General features: G+C 44.2%; 1 protein-coding gene across 1 annotated transcript in view; it reads left to right on the top strand.

Moving 5' to 3' along the window:
* LOC118365771 (C-type mannose receptor 2-like) overlaps positions 1-18,009 on the top strand; it is a 40,712-nt gene extending 22,703 nt beyond the window's left edge. The window contains exons 14-29 of the mRNA XM_052490837.1: positions 389-485; positions 739-868; positions 7,102-7,134; positions 7,244-7,410; positions 7,774-7,942; positions 8,045-8,187; positions 8,434-8,548; positions 8,958-9,124; positions 9,341-9,449; positions 9,671-9,909; positions 10,127-10,292; positions 10,594-10,743; positions 15,991-16,110; positions 16,405-16,584; positions 16,754-16,777; positions 16,928-18,009. Coding sequence (XP_052346797.1) covers positions 389-485; positions 739-868; positions 7,102-7,134; positions 7,244-7,410; positions 7,774-7,942; positions 8,045-8,187; positions 8,434-8,548; positions 8,958-9,124; positions 9,341-9,449; positions 9,671-9,909; positions 10,127-10,292; positions 10,594-10,743; positions 15,991-16,110; positions 16,405-16,584; positions 16,754-16,777; positions 16,928-17,148 — 2,230 coding nt within the window. The 3' untranslated portion in view covers positions 17,149-18,009. The remainder of the gene's footprint in view (positions 1-388; positions 486-738; positions 869-7,101; positions 7,135-7,243; positions 7,411-7,773; positions 7,943-8,044; positions 8,188-8,433; positions 8,549-8,957; positions 9,125-9,340; positions 9,450-9,670; positions 9,910-10,126; positions 10,293-10,593; positions 10,744-15,990; positions 16,111-16,404; positions 16,585-16,753; positions 16,778-16,927) is intronic.
* Positions 18,010-19,519: the final 1,510 nt, after the last annotated feature.

The following is a 19,519-nucleotide window of genomic DNA, read 5'->3' as shown; positions in this document are numbered from 1 at the left end:
CACAAAGTATTGAGATAAACTTTTGTTATAGACCAAATACTTATTTTCCACCATAATTTGCAAATAAATTCATAAAAAATCCTACAATGTGATTTTCTGGATTTTTTTCCCTAATTTTGTCTGTCATAGTTGAAGTGTACCTATGATGAAAATTACAGGCCTCTCTAATCTTTTTAAGTGGGAGAACTTGCACAATTGGTGGTTAACTAAATACTTTTTTGCCCCACTGTATATATATATATTTTATGGTGAAGACTATGATACTGATGATGGTGATGATGATAGTAATGATGATGCTGCTGCTCCTGATGATCCCAATGACAATAATGATGATGCAGACGACTCTGCTGCTGCTGATGATGATGTTGATGATGATGATGGTCCACAGGGAGTCAGAGGACCATGAGCAGCGCTGGTTCTGGATCGGCCTGAACCGCAGGAACCCCATGGACAACGGTAGCTGGAAGTGGAGCGATGGACTGGCCGTGAGTCACAGCATCACCGTCCCGTCATCCAGCCACAGCATTACATCACAGCATGGACCTAATTCGAGCAGCCAAACCACAGCACTATCTATTATTGACACAGCGACCTTGATTTACCGATAGCTACAGCCCAGCTGCAACATCATACAGCCTCTTGCACCATATACGTGTACCTCAAAGCTTAGAGATATAGCTACCTACTTTTCAATCTAATTTTGTAACGTCCTCTAACCCATCTTCCTCTGCATGTCAGTATACGTACCAGAACTTTGGCCGTTACTACTACAACGTCCGTCAGTGTGCAGCAGCAGACCTGGGCACCATGACCTGGCTGGCCATGCGCTGTGACGCTGAACTGGACTGGATCTGCAAGATCCCCAAAGGTAACAGCAAGACAACGGAACCACACATAGACACTGATACAGTCACAAAGGAGTGCTACTGCTGTAGACAGACACTATAGAGGCACGCGGACACAAGGGGCCCTTGTTGTTGCCTGACAGTTTTCATTTTGAACATTCAAGTCTGTGTTATGTAGTGCTGAGCGATTAACCCCCCAAAATGTTTATATCGGTTATTAAACAACTAATTGTCCGACGTCGGTTCAATTACTTGAATACCATTTCGTTTTTTTTTGGGGGTGAGCCTAATGCGCCGTTTCTCTGGAGAGAAATCAAATACTTCAGGAGAGAAATCCAGTCATTAACTATGTGGGATGTTGAAGGGAGTTGTAGTTTTCATTAAGCAAATATGTGACCGACCGGCTCGATTCGGTCTTATGTCGCAACATTTGCAATGGTGTTTTTTTTTATACATTGGATAAAAGTAAGAGACTCGGAGCTAGAACATTGGATGTCTTACACTACAGTCAGTGCTTAATTTGTAACTCGGGAGGCTCTGGAAGAAAAAGGGAGCACGAGAGGGGGGTTGAGAAGTTCTGAGGTTCCGAGGTACCTTTATAGTAAAGCATTGCATGCATATCATTGCATTTGCGTGGTGACATAGAGCAGTAGAGTAGAGGCACTTACACAAGATGCACACATTGGGGAACATTTTTGTAGCCTAGGGTCCGGGAAGAATGTGGCCTTTTATAAACACATTTCATGCAATTCTAAGTGACTGGAGATGTTGGCAGAATATTTTTAATACAGCACAAATGTGAATCTGAGATCAATAAAAACAACCTCGGCCTAGGTGTGTGGAAGCGCTGGTGATGGCCGATGCGTTCGTACCAAAAGCCTCTCTCTCGCTTCTTTTACTTTGTAAAACAATATTTGGAAGTTCATCAAATATGTTGGTAGCCTGCGACATAGTCTTCTCTTTTCAGCAGGAGCCATTTGCTTTCCAACCTCTGTTTTCCCTCGATTGTATTTGTCTGTTTTATCTGCATGCTGCTTGTTCACTGACAAATAAGAAAGTAAGAGAGTAAGAGAGTAAGAGATACAGGCATGCTTCTCAGTGGTCCTTCTGTAGCTCAGTTGGTAGAGCATGGCGCTTGTAACGCCAGGGTAGTGGGTTCGATCCCCGGGACCACCCATACGTAGAATGTATGCACACATGACTGTAAGTCGCTTTGGATAAAAGCGTCTGCTAAATGGCATATATTATTATTATTATTCTCACACAGCCACCACCTGTTCGTCTCACACATAGAGTAGGTTACAATGTTGCACCACATTCTTTTGTGGGGGCAGGAGAATTAACTTTGATTGCTTTTATTCAAATTTGTACATTGCAATTTTTTACCGTATAAGGACAAATTGGTTCGGGATCAAAATAGTCCAAAACAGCGAGGTCCCGGATCCTGTTCCAGCAGAATCCGGCTCAAATTAAGCACTGGCTACAGTTGAGGAACAATTGAAAAGTAATTATGCTTTGGAAGTAGATTAGATATCCTTGTTACACCACTTTTGAGAAAATGTCCCTTGAATGTTTTGGCACACCTACAGGAGAGCTCTTCTTTATCTACACACATTCAGCATTGTTCACACCCTCTTAAGCCTTAGCCCCACCCATCTCTTTAAGGATTCACATGTGAGGCCATGTGCTAAACAGAGTGAGTACGGTAGTGCACTAAACAACCAAAGATTTCAAGACTAACGGCTGGTTTATACTACTTCTATCGACATGTCTGTAGACAGTTGTTGCAGTGTCATCATGAATATTCTATTGAACACAAAAATGAGCAGCCTGCTGGTCTAAAATAGCATAGATTGTCTATTTTAACACCATTAAACTCATCTGCTTAAAAAGGAATTTAGTATATGTCAATCTAGAAAACCAGGCAACTAAAAGCAACTTTCTAAACAATGTGTTGGTTTGTTTCTAGGTTGTTAGCTAGCTAGCTAATGTTAAGTTAGCTAGCTAACCAGTTCAAATAATGACCATATCATATAGCTGACAACATTAGTTAATTTGTATTCATTATTACAGGAAAATAACTAAAAACAAGATCATTATTTACAAGTTAATGGCGAGCTAATGACAGAAAATAGCTTATGGTCACAAATAAAAGCAGGACATTCTACCTGAGAATTTTAGAACTTTGACACTGTCTTGTTGGCCTAACATTATATACTAATTTGACATTGGTGCAGGTCATGTTGTTCTCACAGTACCGTCTCTGGTGAACACACACTGTATAAAAGTTTATTTGTTACATGCACAGGATACAGAAAGTGTAAACAGTACAGTGAAATGGTTACTTGTATAGTTGAGTAGACATGTAGCTAGCTAGCTAAATAAAGAACCATAATCCCAACTCATAATGTTACTACCATGCATGAATCTGCAGGTAGCGAACGCTAAACAACTAGGTTCAAAGATAGCTAGCTAGTTCACATTAGGCTATATAACTAGCAATGCAAATGGCTCTGAGATACAAATAATATTACTACACAGATCATACACGTAGTGTTAGCTAGTGAGCCATCCAGCTAATGTTAGCTAGCTAGCTAACAGTGCGCTTCAACTTGCAATGAAAACAACTTTATGACAAAATTAGAGAAACATATAATATCTGAAAATGTAGCAAGCTAGACTCTCTTATCCGTATACATGGATGAACGCTTCTCCCTCCCTGTTACAGATGCCATGGTTGTCCTTAGTTTGAAGATGTAATCCAGAGACAGGTGTTTTATACAACAGCCTTCTGTATCCCTTTTTGACTCAGAATTTTCTCCATCTCCTTAGCTATCATACTCTGCTTCCACCGGACAGTCCACTGATTTCAAAACTCGCTTCATCTTGAAAGTGGCGAGCATTAGCAACACTTTTGCAGTTTTTCGCGATATCTTTCAAAAAAGCTGCGTTAAAAAGGATTACCTACATATACTGAGCAGCTCATAATATACAGTCATGGCCAAAAGTTGAGAATGACACAAATATTAATTTTCACAAAGTCTGTATGATGGCAATTTGCATATACTCCAGAATGTTATGAAGAGTGATTGGATGAATTGCAATTAATTGCAAAGTCCCTATTTGCCATGCAACTGAACTGAATCCCCCAAAAACATTTCCACTGCATTTCAGCCCTGCCACAAAAGGACCAGCTGACATCATGCCAGTGATTCTCTCATTAACACAGGTGTGAGTGTTGACGAGGACAAGGCTGTAGATCCTTCTGTCATGCTGATTGAGTTCGAATAACAGACTGGAAGCTTCAAATGGAGGGTAGTGCTTGGAATCATTGTTCTTCCTCTGTCAACCATGATTACCTGCAAGCAAACACGTGCCATCATCATTGCTTTGCACAAATAGGGCTTCACAGGCAAGGATATTGCTGCCAGTAAGATTTCACCTAAATCAACCATTTATCGGATCATCAAGAACTTCAAGGAGAGCAGTTCAATTGTTGTGAAGAAGGCTTCAGGGTGTCCAAGAAAGTCCAGCAAGCGCCAGGACAGTCTCCTAAAGTTTATTCAGCTACAGGATCGGGGCACCACCAGTACAGAGCTTGCTCAGGAATGGCAGCAGGCAGGTGTGAGTGCATCTGCATGCACAATGAGGCGAAGACTTTTGGAGGATGTCCTGGTGTCAAGAAGGGCAGCAAAGAAGCCACTTCTCTCCAGGAAAAACATCAGGGACAGACTGATATTCTGCAAAAAGGTACAGGGATTGGACTGCTGAGGACTGGGGTAAAGTCATTTTCTCTGATGAATCCCCTTTCCGATTGTTTGGGGCATCCGGAAAAAAAGCTTGTCCGGAGAAGACAAGGTGAGCGCTACCATCAGTTCTGTGTCATGCCAACAGTAAAGCATCCTGAGACCATTCATGTGTGGGGTTGCTTCTCAGCCAAGGGAGTGGGCTCACTCACAATTTTTTCATAAGAACACAGCCATGAATAAAGAATGGTACCAACACATCCTCCGAGAGCAACTTCTCCCAACCACCCAGGAACAGTTTGGTGACGAACAATGCCTTTTCCAGCATGATGGAGCACCTTGCCATAAGGCAAAAGTGATAACTAAGTGTCTCGGGGAACAAAACATCGATATTTTGGGTCAATGGCGAGGAAACTCCCTAAACCTTAATCCCATTGAGAACTTGTGGTCAATCCTCAAGAGGCTGGTGGACAAACAAAAACCCACAAATTCTGACAAACTCCAAGCATTGATTATTTAAGAATGAGCTGCCATCAGTCAGGATGTGGCCCAGAAGTTAATTGACAGCATGCCAGGGCGGATTGCAGAGGTCTTGAAAAAGAAGGGTCAATACTGCAAATATTGACTCTTTGCATCAACTTCATGTAATTGTCAATAAAAGCTTTTGACACGTATAAAATGCTTGTAATTATACTTCAGTATTTCATAGTAACATCTGACAAAAATATCTAAAGACACTGAAGCAGCAAACTTTGTGGAAATTAATACTTGTATCATTTTCAAAACTTTTGGCCACGACTATAGACAAAAGCCTGCTACATGGCAGACCAATCCGGAATCTCGGCATGTCCAGCCCATCCATTATCTCAGTCAATTATGGCTAGCCGGAAGATTCCTGTCTTTTCCGTGTCTAAAACAAATAGGCTCGTAAATTAACAATTGTATTCGTATTTACAGATAGGAAACAAGTTTCTTATTAAGGCACATAAAGGTTCACATGTTCCAGAAGGCATTTCTGCTAAAAAACGCCTTTTGATAAAGAAATGTATGTTTACGTTCAAATGTCTCTCCTGTGAAGTAGTGACGCGCAACATTCGCCTAGTTTCCTGAAATGAAATTCTTACACAGGGACACTCAAAGTCAATTTGAAATGAATCGTTGTTTATTGACACTGTGCTGGAGAGGTTCCAACAAACCTAATGCACCATAGTGAATGTCTGTCAGAAGCTCTGCTGGGGCAGTCCCAGCAGTTGTCTTATTTAATGGCTTTACACAGACAGACAAGTTATATTTGCATGATTTAGCATAATTCATTCCTCATTACCGTTTTGTTTCATTCGACCGACCAATACTGGTTCATAACATGTGACATACCAACACCTCACAAGGCTTCTTCTCGCTAAGCTGAGACCTTGAAACTAAGATATCTTTCATTCTCAAAACAAAGGTCTGGTCGTACAGCCTAATTGCAGCGATTGATAGTGAGGATTCGTTCAGTCAGTCACTCGCATGAACACAGGCATTAGTTTACAGAAAAGCGCAAACATGCAACATAGAGATTGGTAGATACAATAGCACAAGTATAACATTTCCATCACAGAGTCACATATTCAACCTAGATCAACACAACAAAACGTGGTAATTAACTACAATGAACATAATCCACTGCGCCAGTTTATTCTGACTCGGACAAAGACAGGATCAGAGAAGAAGAGGCAAAGTGAGAGGTTTCACCCTCGGTCCAAAATAAGCCCAAAATATGGACAATTCCTTCGACCTCATGGCTTGGTTTTTGCTCTGACATGCACTGTCAACTGTGGGACCTTATATAGACAGGTGTGTGCCTTTACAAAGCATGTCCAAACAATTGAATTTACCACAGGTGGACTCCAATCAAGTTGTAGAAACATCTCAAGGATGATCAATGGAAACAGGATGCACCTGAGCTCAATTTCGAGTCTCATAGCAAAGAGTACTTGTGTAAATAAGGTATTTCTGTATTTCTTAAAACCTGTTTCGTTTCGTCATTATGGGCTATTGTGTGTAGATTGATGAGGAAACACATGTATTTAATCTATTTTAGAATAAGGCTGTAACATAACAAAATGTGGATAAAGTGAAGGGGTCTGAATACTTTCTGAATGCACCGTACACACCTGAAATATTATATTATTTCATAGTCATTTCCTACTTTTCTATTGATGTCTACCCAATGTGGACCTGACAAGACAATGGAATATTTTCAACGTTTTGGCAATTGAATGTTCACAATTTATGGTTTTGGAATTTCCATTAAAACACTCAAAAATATTTGACATGTCATTCATTATTTCATAATGCATTTAATCTTTTAAAAAATGACCGAAACTGAAATCGAAAACAGTAATTATTTATTAATAATCTACCCGAAACCGAAACGACCTCCTCAAAAAACACTAATCACTCAGCACTAGTGTTATGCATTTGTTCTGAATGATGAATTCAGACCACTTTTTGTTTTGTGTTTTCAGGAAATGTTGATAAGGATCCAAACCCCACTGAAGGTCAGTTTAAAAACCACACTCCTCTCATTGTCTCTGTTATTTTTTATAGTCTTCCGTCATAACCCACCAACTTCTCTTTTCTTTCTCCTATTTCTCTTCATCACCCCAGCCCCCACTGCCAGTGAGTGGGTGGGCTTCCAGGAGGCAGAGTATAAGTTCTTCGACCACCGGTCTACGTGGGACCAAGCCCAGAGGATCTGCTCCTGGTTCGGTGCTTCTCTGGCTTCCATCCACTCTTCTGCGGAGGAGGTTTTCCTTGCCAACACACTGCACAAGGTACCACACACAAGCTTTTATGAAAACATTACTACAACTTTATCACCCTTCATAAAGTAACACATCCACTGCTGAGAAGGAGGCCTTCCTGGTTGACATAGTGCAGAAGGTGCGCTACATAACCTTTATAAACCTTTGTAAAAAAAAAAAAAAGTAATAACCCTTTTATAGCTACTTCATGTTCATGAAGAACGTGACAGAAATGAAACATCCACGTGGGCACTTTCATAACTCTACAAAAGGTACCAGCCACCACATGTTGTTTTATCCAAGCCAATAGCCTTTGCTGTACTGTACATCGCTGCATGTCACTGGAGGTCAAGTGTGTGTGGCTAGAGGTCACGTGTGTTTTCTCACCTGCAGATGACCAAGGTAGAGGGGGACCACTGGTGGGTGGGGCTTCATACGTATGAGAACGATGGCCGTTTCCACTGGTCAGACCACTCTGTGCTCAACTATGTGTCCTGGGCTCTCAGCAGGCCACACCCACTCAGCCGCGACCGCAAGTGTGTCCACATGTCAGTCAGCAAAGGTGAGGGTTGTGGGACGCTGTAATGTTCGTCCCGTAAATAGCATATTTTGTGTGGGTTTTTTTGTAACAATATTTACTATTTAATTCTAAAACGTTCTACAGCGGAGTGGGCAGATCAGAAATGCCACTCAGACTTGCCCTACATCTGTAAGAGAGTGAATGTCACAGGCACTATCCCACCCACACCCTCCACCCCCCTGCCCCCCGCGGGCTGCCCTGATGGCTGGGGCCCCTTCCTACACAAGGTAGGGCTCCTGGGTTATGTAGTTTCTACTGTGCTGATAAAGATGTGACAGTTATATGAATGTGACATCACAGTGTTGTGTGGTGATTTGCTCTTCCGTTTTAGCCTCTCAGTTGTTATCAGATCTCACGCTAGATCTCAAACAGACCTCTCACCCGAGGTGCTGGTTTCTCCTGAGTTATGTTACGTGTGAGAGCATGATGGTCCTTCCTGACCTGACCCCTGACCTTCCTGTGTGTGTGTGTAGTGTTATAAGGTGTTTGGTCATGAGGAGAGCCGGAGGGCCACATGGTCAGGAGCCAGGCTCATGTGTGAGTCACAGGGAGGAGCCTTGGCTGTGGTGCCTAATCACGTGGAGCAAGGTAGTTTTATACTCAACTGACACACGCACTCACACATGCACGCACACACGAGCAAACAAACACACGCACGGTTTCACATACCCACACAAGGGCAAACACACAAATACACCATCCATTAACATCAGTGGTTCCCAAACTGTCGGGCTGTCGGCAGAGGGGGGGCGGAGAGGTAGGGGGAGATGAACATACACGAAAACATACTTTTTGAGGAACTCAGTCGGGCTTTCAACTTACTCTTGAAAGTTTCGAAATTGGGGAGTGCATCAGCAGTTTTGCTCTTGTCATGTCAGTCATTGCAGACCTTGGAGAGCTTTTTGTAACTTGTCCCAGGTCCCCAATGATGAAAGAGGGGCATGATTGAAAAGGTTTGGGAAGCACTGAATAACATCATGCATGCTGTCTCCCACAGCCTTTGTCACCACTCTGCTGTCCAACGTGAGTTTTGACCTGTGGGTGGGGCTCACGTCTGACTCTAAAGGCCACTTCCAGTGGGCTCGTCCTGGACTCCTCAGCTACACCAACTGGGCCTCTGGAGAACCCCTGGACAACAGTGGACCACTCCACAACAAGAGTCCGGTACATACCACCCTGGTCTAATCTTTTTCTGTATTAATCCAGTCTTTGGTGGCATCCCAAATGGCACCCTATTCCCCACATAGTGCACTACTTCAGAACCAGGGTACTAGTCAAAAGTAGTTCACTATATATGTAATATGGTGCCATTTGGGACGCATATTTGGTCCGTGGGTTCAGTCTTTGTCATGTCCATTGTTCGTCATTGTCACCTGACAGGGGAACTGTGTGGTGATGATCCATGGGAACCCAGCTAAAAATACGGGCATGTGGGCATCCCGGGCCTGTGAGATGGAGAAGCATGGCTACATCTGCCAGAAGAAACAAGGTACAGGACATGTCACAACTCCAAACGGCACAGCCACTCGCAATTCAACAGTGCATAACATAACTAACCAATGAATTATGTAACAGACAAGCATTCCTGTGTGAATCTATTACATAGTACTGTACCTACTGAAAAACATACCTGATATATTAAACAGTTGTGTTTACATCAGTCATCAGAAACAGTTTCCTTTATATACTGATTTAACTTTGTCTCCTTAGACCCAGCTCTGCCCCCTGGCGCTGCCCTCCTGCCCTCCTCCCTGTCCGGAGCCCTGGACCTGGGTGGGGTGTCGTACCGCATAGTGAAGAAGCGTCTGGACTGGATGGGGGCGCTGCATGTGTGCGAGTCTCTGAATGGGACGTTGGCTTCAGTGAGAGACCCCTACCAACAGGCTTACCTCACCCTGCTGATGAACAGCCTACACCTCCCAGCATGGATAGGCCTTTACAACTATGGGGTGAGGCCCTGGTCATGACAAGCTGGAAGGACTAATGCACATCTACGAGATCCTTAATTGGTTTGTTTTGATACAACAACATGGTAACATGTAGGGCGAGATAATTGTATCACTACAAATCAATATTACATTGATATAATCAGATCTTTAAAAATTGATTTAACTAGATTGACCAATGAGGTAAGATTTAGGATTAACTCCTCTGTTCCACACTCAGGGACGGCACTTCAGCTGGTTGGGCGAGGAGGACCTGATTTACACTGCCTGGCGGGATGGGGAGCCTAATACACTGTCTGGATGTGGTCACATGACCACGGTGGGGCAGTGGACTATGACCCCCTGTGACGCTAAACTGGATGCTGTCATCTGTCAGATTAATACAGGTGTGTGTGTGTGTGTGTGTGTGTGTGTGTGTGTGTGTGTGTGTGTGTGTGTGTGTGTGTGTGTGTGTGTGTGTGTGTGTGTGTGTGTGTGTGTGTGTGTGTGTGTGTGTGTGTGTGTGTGTGTGTGTGTGTGTGTGTGTGTGTGTGTGTGTGTGTGTGTGTGTGTGTGTGTGTGTGCATGTTTGTGTGTGTGCCCTAATACAATATATGAACATGTGTGTATATAGTGTGTAAGCCCTGTCCTCCTCTCTCTCTCTGTCTCTCTCTCTCTCTCTCTCTCTCTCCCCCACACACACACCAGAGGAGGCTTTGGTGCACAAGTGGAGTTTCCCAGGACAGTGCCCTCACTCTCTGGGCGACTGGGCCTGGGTGCCTTTCAGGAACCACTGCTACTCCTTCAACCTGCAGAGCCTCCGGCTGCAGACCGACGCCCACTCCTCCTGCAGGAAGGGTAAGGAGGACACTCTGTCAACTGCCAATCACACAGTCCAGATACGCCCTTAGTCAGCCAGACACTCCTTAGTCTCTATACATGCAGATTGAGTGTGTCCCAAATGGCACCCTTTTCCGTGTGTAGTACACCACTTTTGACCAGAGCCCTATAGAGAATAGGATGCCATTTTGGACGCACAACAGTGGATTCCAATGACGTGGTTCGACTTTAGCAGCAAGGACCACTATTTCTTGTCTTGAAATCCCGCTTAACTGACAGGTTAAAGTCTGCGTGAAAGCTGCTAGCCATCAAGCTAACAGAGTTAGTCCCAGATTAGTTTTCCAATGGGGCCCTTTTGTCCGGAGAAGTGAATGAACGGTGCCAGCCCTGTAGGAGCTGCTGAGGATTATAGGCTTGAGGGGGCTTCCTTGATTATGCAGGTCGCCAGCCTACGTAAAAAACTAGAGAAAACGGAATGTTTACCTTGCCGGTGGTTGGACGACGTTCGGCCTTGTTGGATGCATCTCGGCCTTGTCGTTTGTCGTTATCCGACTGGCCGGTGTTGCCAGGAGTTCTTCACCAGGGGAGAAATCTCCAGCCTCCCCTCCCCCTTCTGATAGCGGAGTCGAAGGAGCACAGCAAGAGGATCACGGCATTCAACGATGGTCGCATGTCTCGAGCCGTGGAACCAAAGACAGCGGCCTCCCGTAAAGCAGTCTACACTCCCAACGAGATGCCCGGAGCGTATTAAAAACAACAAATAGTTTATCTGCCCTGGATTCTGAACTTCCTGCACCTTGGTTACTGGGGGTACTTGTGTCTGCAGCCGCTGTGCCTACTCCTACTCCTTCCCCTACGATTTTGAAGTTGACCCCTGCAACCTTCTGTCTCTGCTCTGGGTTGCTGCTTATTTTCAGAGCCACATTCCTGTAAAGATTAGAGAGGACATAATGTTGAATACTGTTGAAGTAATATAGGTACAGGTTCATCCGCCTCACCTAAAGACCATTCTTGTGGGAAGCTGCTATACACCACTAAGTGCCAACTGTCAGTATCTGGATAACGGATGAAATGCTTGATAATGTATGTGATATCAACAGAGGTATATTTTCTGGGTGATTTAAATATTGACTGGCTTCTTGACTACCCACTCAAGAAAAAGCTTCAAACTGTAACCAGGTTCAGGTTATCAGTCAACCTACCAGGGTAGAATGAAATCATCAACATTTATTGATCACATCTTTACTAATGCTGGAGAAATGTGCTTGAAAGTAGTATTCAAATCCATTGGATGTAGTGATCACAATATAGTAGCCATATCTAGGAAAACCAAAGTTCCAAAGGCCGGGCCTAATGTAGTGTATAAGAGGTCATACAATAACTTTTGTAGTGATTCTTGTGTTGTTGATGTAAAGAATATTTGTTGGTCCATGGTGTGTAATGAGGAGCAAACAGACGTTGCACTTGATACATTTATGAAATTGCTTATCCCAGTTACTAATAAGCATGCACCCATTAAGAAAACGACTGTAAAAACTGTTAAATCCCCGTGGATCGATGAGGATTTGAAAAAATGTATGGTTGAAGAGGGATGAGGCTAAATGAATGGCAAATAAGTCTGGCTGCACAACCGATTGGCAAACGTACTGCAAATTGAGAAATCATGTGACTAAACTGAATAAAAAGAAGAAACTACACTATGAAACAAAGATAAATTACATAACGAATTATAGTAAATTGCTTTGGAGCACCTTCAATGAAATTTTGGGAAAAAGGGCAAACTCAGCTCCATCATTTATTGAATCAGATGGCTCATTCCTCACAAAACGGACTGATATTGCCAACTACTTTAATGATTTTTTAAATTGGCAAGATTAGCAAACTTAGGCATGACATGCCAACAACAAACGCTGGCACTACACATCCAAGTATATCTGACCAAATTATCAAAGACAAGAATTGTAATTTTGAATTCTGTAAAGTGAGTGTGGAAGAGGTGAAAAAATGATTGTTGTCTATCAACAATGACACACCGCCAGGGTCTGACAACTTGGATGGAAAATTACTGAGGATAATAGCGGATGATATTGCCACTCCCATTTGCCATATCTTCAATTTAAGCCTACTAGAAAGTGTGTGCCCTCAGGCCTGGAGGGAAGCAAAAGTCATTCCGCTACCTAAGAACAGCAAAGCCCCCTTTACTGGCTCAAACAGCCGACCAATCAGCCTGTTACCAACCCTTAGTAAACTCATGGAAGAAATTGTGTTTGACAAGATACAATGCTATTTTACAGTAAACAAACTGACAACAGACTTTCAGCACGCTTATAGGGAAGGACATTCAACAAGCACAGCACTTACACAGTGCGACTTTTGACATGATTGATCATAGTCTGCTGCTGGAAAAACGTATGTGTTATGGCTTTACATCCCCTGCTATAATGTGGATAAAGAGTTACCTGTTTAACAGAACACAGAGGGTGTTATTTAATGGAAGCCTCTCCCACATAATCCAAGTAGAATCAGGAATTCTCCAGGGCAGCTTTAAGTAAAGCCAGTGTGTGTGTTTGTATACGAATGACTCAACACTATACACGTCAGCTACTACAGCGGCTGAAATGACTGCAACACTTAAGAGCTGCAATTAGTTTCAGAATGGGTGGGAAGGAATAAGTTAGTCCTAAATATTTAACTATAAGCACTGTATTTGGGACAGATCATTCACTAAACCCTAAACCTCAACTAAAACTTGTAATAAATAATGTGGAAATGGCAAGTTGAGGTAACTAAACTGCTTGGAGTAACCCTGCGTTGTAAACTGTCATGGTCAAAACACATTTTTTACAACAGTAGCAAAGATTTGGAGAAGTCTGTCAATAATAAACCGTTGCTCTACCTTAACAGCACTATCAACAAGGCAGGTCCTACAGACTCTAGTTTTGTCGCACGTTGACTACTGTTCAGTCATGTGGTCAGGTGCCGCAAAGAGGGACTTAGGAAATTTGCAATTGGCTCAGAACAGGGCAGCACAACTGGTCCTTGGATATGCATGTCAATCTCTCCTGGCGCAAAGTGGAGGAGAGATTGACTTCATCACTACTTGCATTTGAGAGAGGTATTGACATGTTGAAACGTAACGATATGCGCGGAGAGTCAGGAAGCAAGTTCAGGGAGTGAATACATTTAATTAACAAAACAAGAAACAAAAACAGCGCACCGACATGAAACAGCAACAATGGCGACTGGGGAAGAAACCAAAGGGAGGGACATATAAAGGGCAGGTGATCAAGGAGGCGATGGAGTCCCGGTGAGTGTCATTATGCTCGTAACGCTGGTGACAGGTGTGCATCCTAACGAGCAGCCTGGTGACCTAGAGGCCAGAGGGGGAGCACACGTGACAGGACTCCCTCCCCGACGCGTGGCGCCAGCCGCAGGACGCCGACCAAGATGACAATCCGGGGATCAGGAGCGGAACGGTCACCTCTGCTAAGGCGCAGGAACCTGACGATCTGGCTGAGGCACGGGAGCATGACGACCTAGAGCGCTGGAGAGAGAGCATACGTAACAGTACCCCCGCCCCGGCGCGTTCGGCTCCACGAACCGGCTGAGACCTCCCGGTTGCCTCGGTTGAGGTACAGGAACCTGTTCACCCAGCTTAGGCAGGGGAGGCTATCGAACCCGCTGAGGCATGGGAGCCTACAAACCGGCTGAGGCAGGTAGCTCCGGCTCCAATACCCAGAACCGACATCACCTCCAACACAAAAACAAAACACTGCTGTGTTGAGTCGTCATTCTGTAACAATGTATTCTGAGAGTCAGGAAGCAAGTTCAGGGAGTGAATACATTTAATTAACAAAACAAGAAACACAAACAGCGCACCGACATGAAACAGCAACTATGACGACTGGGGAAGAAACCAAAGGGAGTGACATATAAAGGGCAGGTGATCAAGGAGGTGATGGAGTCCAGGTGAGTGTCATTATGTGCGTAACGCTGGTGACAGGTGTGCGCCCTAACGAGCAGCCTGGTGACCTAGAGTCCAGAGTTGACTGTTTAAACGACTAGCACACAGCTCAGACCTTTTATTTTATTTCATCTTTATTTAACTAGGCAACTAGACAAATTCTTATTTACAATGACAGCCTACGCAGGCCAAACCCTAACCTGGATGACACTGGGCCAATTGTGCACCGCCCTATGAGACTCCCAATCACGGCCGGTCGGTTGTGATAGAGCCTGGAATCGAACCAAGGTCTGTAGTGACGCCTCTCGCAATGAGATGCAGTGCCTTAGACCGCTGCGTCACTCGGTGGGAGCCCTGAGACACACATGCACACCCCATAAGGCATACCACCAGAGGTCTCTTCACACTCTTCACAGAACAGACTATGGGAGGTGCACAGTACTTCATAGAGCCATGACTACATGGAACTCTATTCCACATCAGGTAACTGATGCAAGCAGTAGAATCAGATTTAGAAAACAGATAAAAAATACACCTTATGGAACAGCGGGGACTGTGAAGCAACACAAACATAGGCACAGACACATGCATACACTCAGATGATAACATGCGCACTATACACACACATACACATGGATTTTGTGTTGTAGATATGTGGTTGTGGAGTAGGGGCCTGAGAGCACACACTTAGTGTGTTGTGAAATCTGTTACGAATGTATTGTAATGTTTTTTAAATTGTATAACTGCCTTAATTTTGCCGGACCCCAGGAAGAGTAGCTGTTTCCTTGGCAGCCGCTAACGGGGATCCATAATAAATACAAACACCGTCTCTATATATAGCTAATGGGGATCCATAATAAATACAAATACCGTCTCTATATATAGCTAATGGGGATCCATAATAACTACAAACAGTCTCTATATGTGACACTTTACATGCACATTGTGACACTAAAAGATCACCGAGTACATTACAGCTCTTTCCACTCAATCGCTGTAGTCATGGAGAGAGCTTTCAGCGCTCAGCCCTGACGTCAATGACCAAACAAGTCGATACGTCTAAATTAGCAGTGATTCATTGAGCTATTATTGAAATGCACTCGATTTATTATCTGATGATTTCCCACTTTCATTTTCCTTATCATCCCTCTCTTTCCTTGTTTCACACCTCCCTCTGTCTGTCAACTCCTCTCTGACCGCATTTAATTATCTCAATATGGTTATCTGATCTTCTCTCTCTCTCTCTCTCTCTCTCTCTCTCTCTCTCTCTCTCTCTCTATACCCCCCTCTCTCCCTTCCAGTGGGTGGCCAGCTGCTGTCGGTCCTGGATGAAACAGAGAATGGCTTTGTGTGGGAGCACATCCAGGGCTACCAGGAGCAGGCCCACGGAGCCTGGCTGGGTATGACCTTTAACTCCAAAGGTAAGGAGCTTCTCAGGATGTACACAGTGAAAAGTATACACAGATGGTTCCAGCTGTTAAAAACATGTAAATATCATATACTGCAAGGTCATATAATCTAATGTGTACTGTAAGAAGAGTCATTTATCAGAGTGACATATGCTATCCACATACTCATTCATATATTACATACATGATTTGTACACGTCAATAAGTCTAAATTAGCAGTGATAGGGTTCTCCAGGGATATTTCAAGATATTCTTCAGACAAGCGTGTGTGTGTGTGTGTGTGTTGTTCCTGGTGTTGTCCTGCAGGGGGCAGTCTGATGTGGTCTGAGAGTGCGGAGGTGAAGTTCACTAACTGGGAGGTGCAGGGCACCAACTTGAGCACGCTGTTTCCCAACGCCTGCTTCTGGATCCAGAGCAACACAGGCCTTTGGAAACCAGGCTCCTGCAAGAACCACACACACGGAGTCATCTGCAAACGGCCACGCAGTAAGGAAGGCCTCACCCTGTAGCGCAGACAAATAACACTATGGACAACGCCATACATGTACACAGTGATAGCAAAGATGTATGACCACCTACTGTGCTTCATTTATACCTGCAAACAGCAATCTTCTGAACTGACAACACAACTCAAATGTTACCTTTTCCGTTGCAGGTGCTGAGGCTTTGGCGGTAGTCTGTAAGTATGGATAGGATATCCCATGTTGATTGTTCAAGTCATCAAATGTTAGATTTGTTTAAATCTGTAATGCTAATCTGTACAAAAAAAAAAAAAACAGTCCCTCTTTCTCTCCTTCTCTCTCTCCCCCTCCCTCCCTGTCTGTCTCAGCTGAAGAGGACCACCTGCCCACTCTGATTGTGATCATGGTGACGGGCCTGGCGTTGGTGATCCTCATCGCAGGCGTGATCTACCTGTACCGCCGGCGCCAGGCAGGCTCCCGTGGATCCTACGAGGGGGCGCGCTACAGCCGCACCAACTCCAACCCCTCCGAACAGGCCGAGAAGAACATCCTGGTGTCTGACATGGAGCTCAACGAGCAGCCGGAGTAGCACAGCCAACCAGGCCTGGCCCCTCCCCCCAGGGCAGGAGACACCTGGGAGTACCTAATACTGACTGACCCACTGTCTGACTGATACGCATTCTGCTTCTACATTTTATGTCCCTGTTCTGTTTGAAAAGATGCTGAAGATGCTGACGGTCTGTGCTGTGTCGAGCGCAGCAGATGCCAATCAAATTCCATTTAAACAGTCATTCTCCAAAGGGGTTAATAATATGCAAATTACAATATGAACTGCTTTTCTTAGTAGTATAGCAATAATGTTTCTGATGTCAGTTTCACATTTAATTTCAAACACTTCCTGTTTTTGGTCCCTAAGTCAAAAAGGCAGATGCCAAAAGCCAAAGACTAAGGCTTTGCACCAGTTCTTCCCTTGTCAGGAGACTCAGTATCATCCAAATATCAACACAATTTCCATCGAGACCATGACAGTATTTACCTGAGGTTAACTTCAGGTTTGTTTTGTATATTTCCTTTTGGTTTGTTTGTGTGTTTTTTTTTGTCCAGTGCAGCTGTAGTGAATCTGTAGCGAATCCTCCTTCTAATTCTGGTTGTTGTCGTGAAGCTTTTGTTGTTGCCCGACCCCTTCCCTCCCCCCCTTCTGTTCTGACTGACACGTCAGCAAAGGCTGGTTGGAAAGCAATACTTACTTCAGTGTGGAAGAGAAGAGGACAGTGATTTTTAGAGTGGTGATTTTAGAGTGATTTTAATGAGTCCCTGGCCTGTTCACCACAACTGCACATACAGTACGAGAGAGAGAGAGAGAAATTTGACGTTGATACAGACTGATACCGTCTTTTGTTGTCTTGGTACAGTGTGATGGGGTCATTATATTTCAGTATGTAACATTCTAGAGGGTTTTAGAGGGTTTGTTTTAGCACTTTCTACCACCATCACGAGAAGAGCCAACATTTATTACTTAAAGTAACTGTCCAGTGTTTCCAGATTTCTATGAAATAGGACCTATAATTAATTACAATATGAGTGAAATAGTTTTCCTTAAAAATGTTAAAAAGCAGCTTTTCTGTGTTGGAATGGTGTGGGCGTACCCCAACAACAGAATGGTGTGGGCGTACCCCAACAACAGAATGGTGTGGGCATACCCCAACAACAGAATGGTGTGGTCGTACCCCAACAACAGAATGGTGTGGGCGTACCCCAACAACAGAATGGTGTGGGCGTACAACAGAATGGTGTGGCGTACCCAACAACAGAATGGTGTGGTCGGCGAATGGTGGTCGCACCAACAGAATGGTGTGGTCAACAACAGAATGGTGTGGGCGTACCCCAACAACAGAATGGTGTGGTCGCCCCAACAACAGAATGGTGTGGTCCCCAACAACAGAATGGTGTGGGCGTACCCCAACAACAGAATGGTGTGGGCGTACCCCAACAACAGACTGGTGTGGTCGTACCCCAACAACAGAATGGTGTGGTCGTACCCCAACAACAGAATGGTGTGGTCGTACCCCAACAACAGAATGGTGTGGTCGTACCCCAACAACAGAATGGTGTGGGAGTATATCGGTCATTAAAAATATTAATGCGAGTAGACCGCTGACTGCAAGCACATCCTCCTTAGGAGGATGAAATCATCTTCTATGGGGAACTAGCAAGCGTTTTTTAAACATTCTGTTTGAGATACAGGTTTGAGGTGGGGCTTTTGAAGTATTTTTTCTCCAATTCATGCTTTGACCACAAATACGAGTTTTGGATAAGTCAACAACAATACTTGGTTATGGGTTAACAGAAGAAAAAAAGTGAGATTTTCACTAGACAGTTACTTTTGTTTTTGTTGATCTTGTCTCATCGCTGCAACTCCCCAACGGTCTCAGGAGGAGGCGACGGTCAAGTCATGCATCCTCCAAAAGATGACCTGCCAAACTTCTCAACACCCACCCGCCAGCTGCACTCTCCAACTAATTACAGCATGCCACAAGAGCACAATGACTCAAATAAAGCCCCCCGGCCAAACCCTCCCCGGACAACGTTGGGCCAATTGTGCGCCGCCCTATGGAACTCCCGGACATGGACAGTTGTGACACAGGCTGGTATTGAACCTGGGCCTGTCGTGGCACCTCAAGCACTGCAATGCAGTGCCTTAGACCACTGTGCCACTCAGGAGGCCTCTAGACAGTTACTTTAAGCAAAGGACAGTGCATTCACTCCTTTGTTTATGCATTATTACTAAGGTACTTTTCAATTGTTTTTGTGTTATTTCCTTCCTTTTGACTTTTGGATGGGTAACATGGTGTAAAGTAATGTGAACGTCTGTGTTAGTCTCGTGACTGGTACGGATGGTTAGATTTCCCATGTTAATGTCTGTGTTTTGTTGGTGGTACGATTACACACTGACCTGCAGC

Source organism: Oncorhynchus keta, chromosome 32, assembly GCF_023373465.1.
Source record: "Oncorhynchus keta strain PuntledgeMale-10-30-2019 chromosome 32, Oket_V2, whole genome shotgun sequence".
NCBI classification, from domain to species: domain Eukaryota; kingdom Metazoa; phylum Chordata; class Actinopteri; order Salmoniformes; family Salmonidae; genus Oncorhynchus; species Oncorhynchus keta.
The sequence above is the reverse complement of the archived record's forward strand: the minus strand, read 5'-3'. Positions and strand labels throughout refer to the sequence as shown.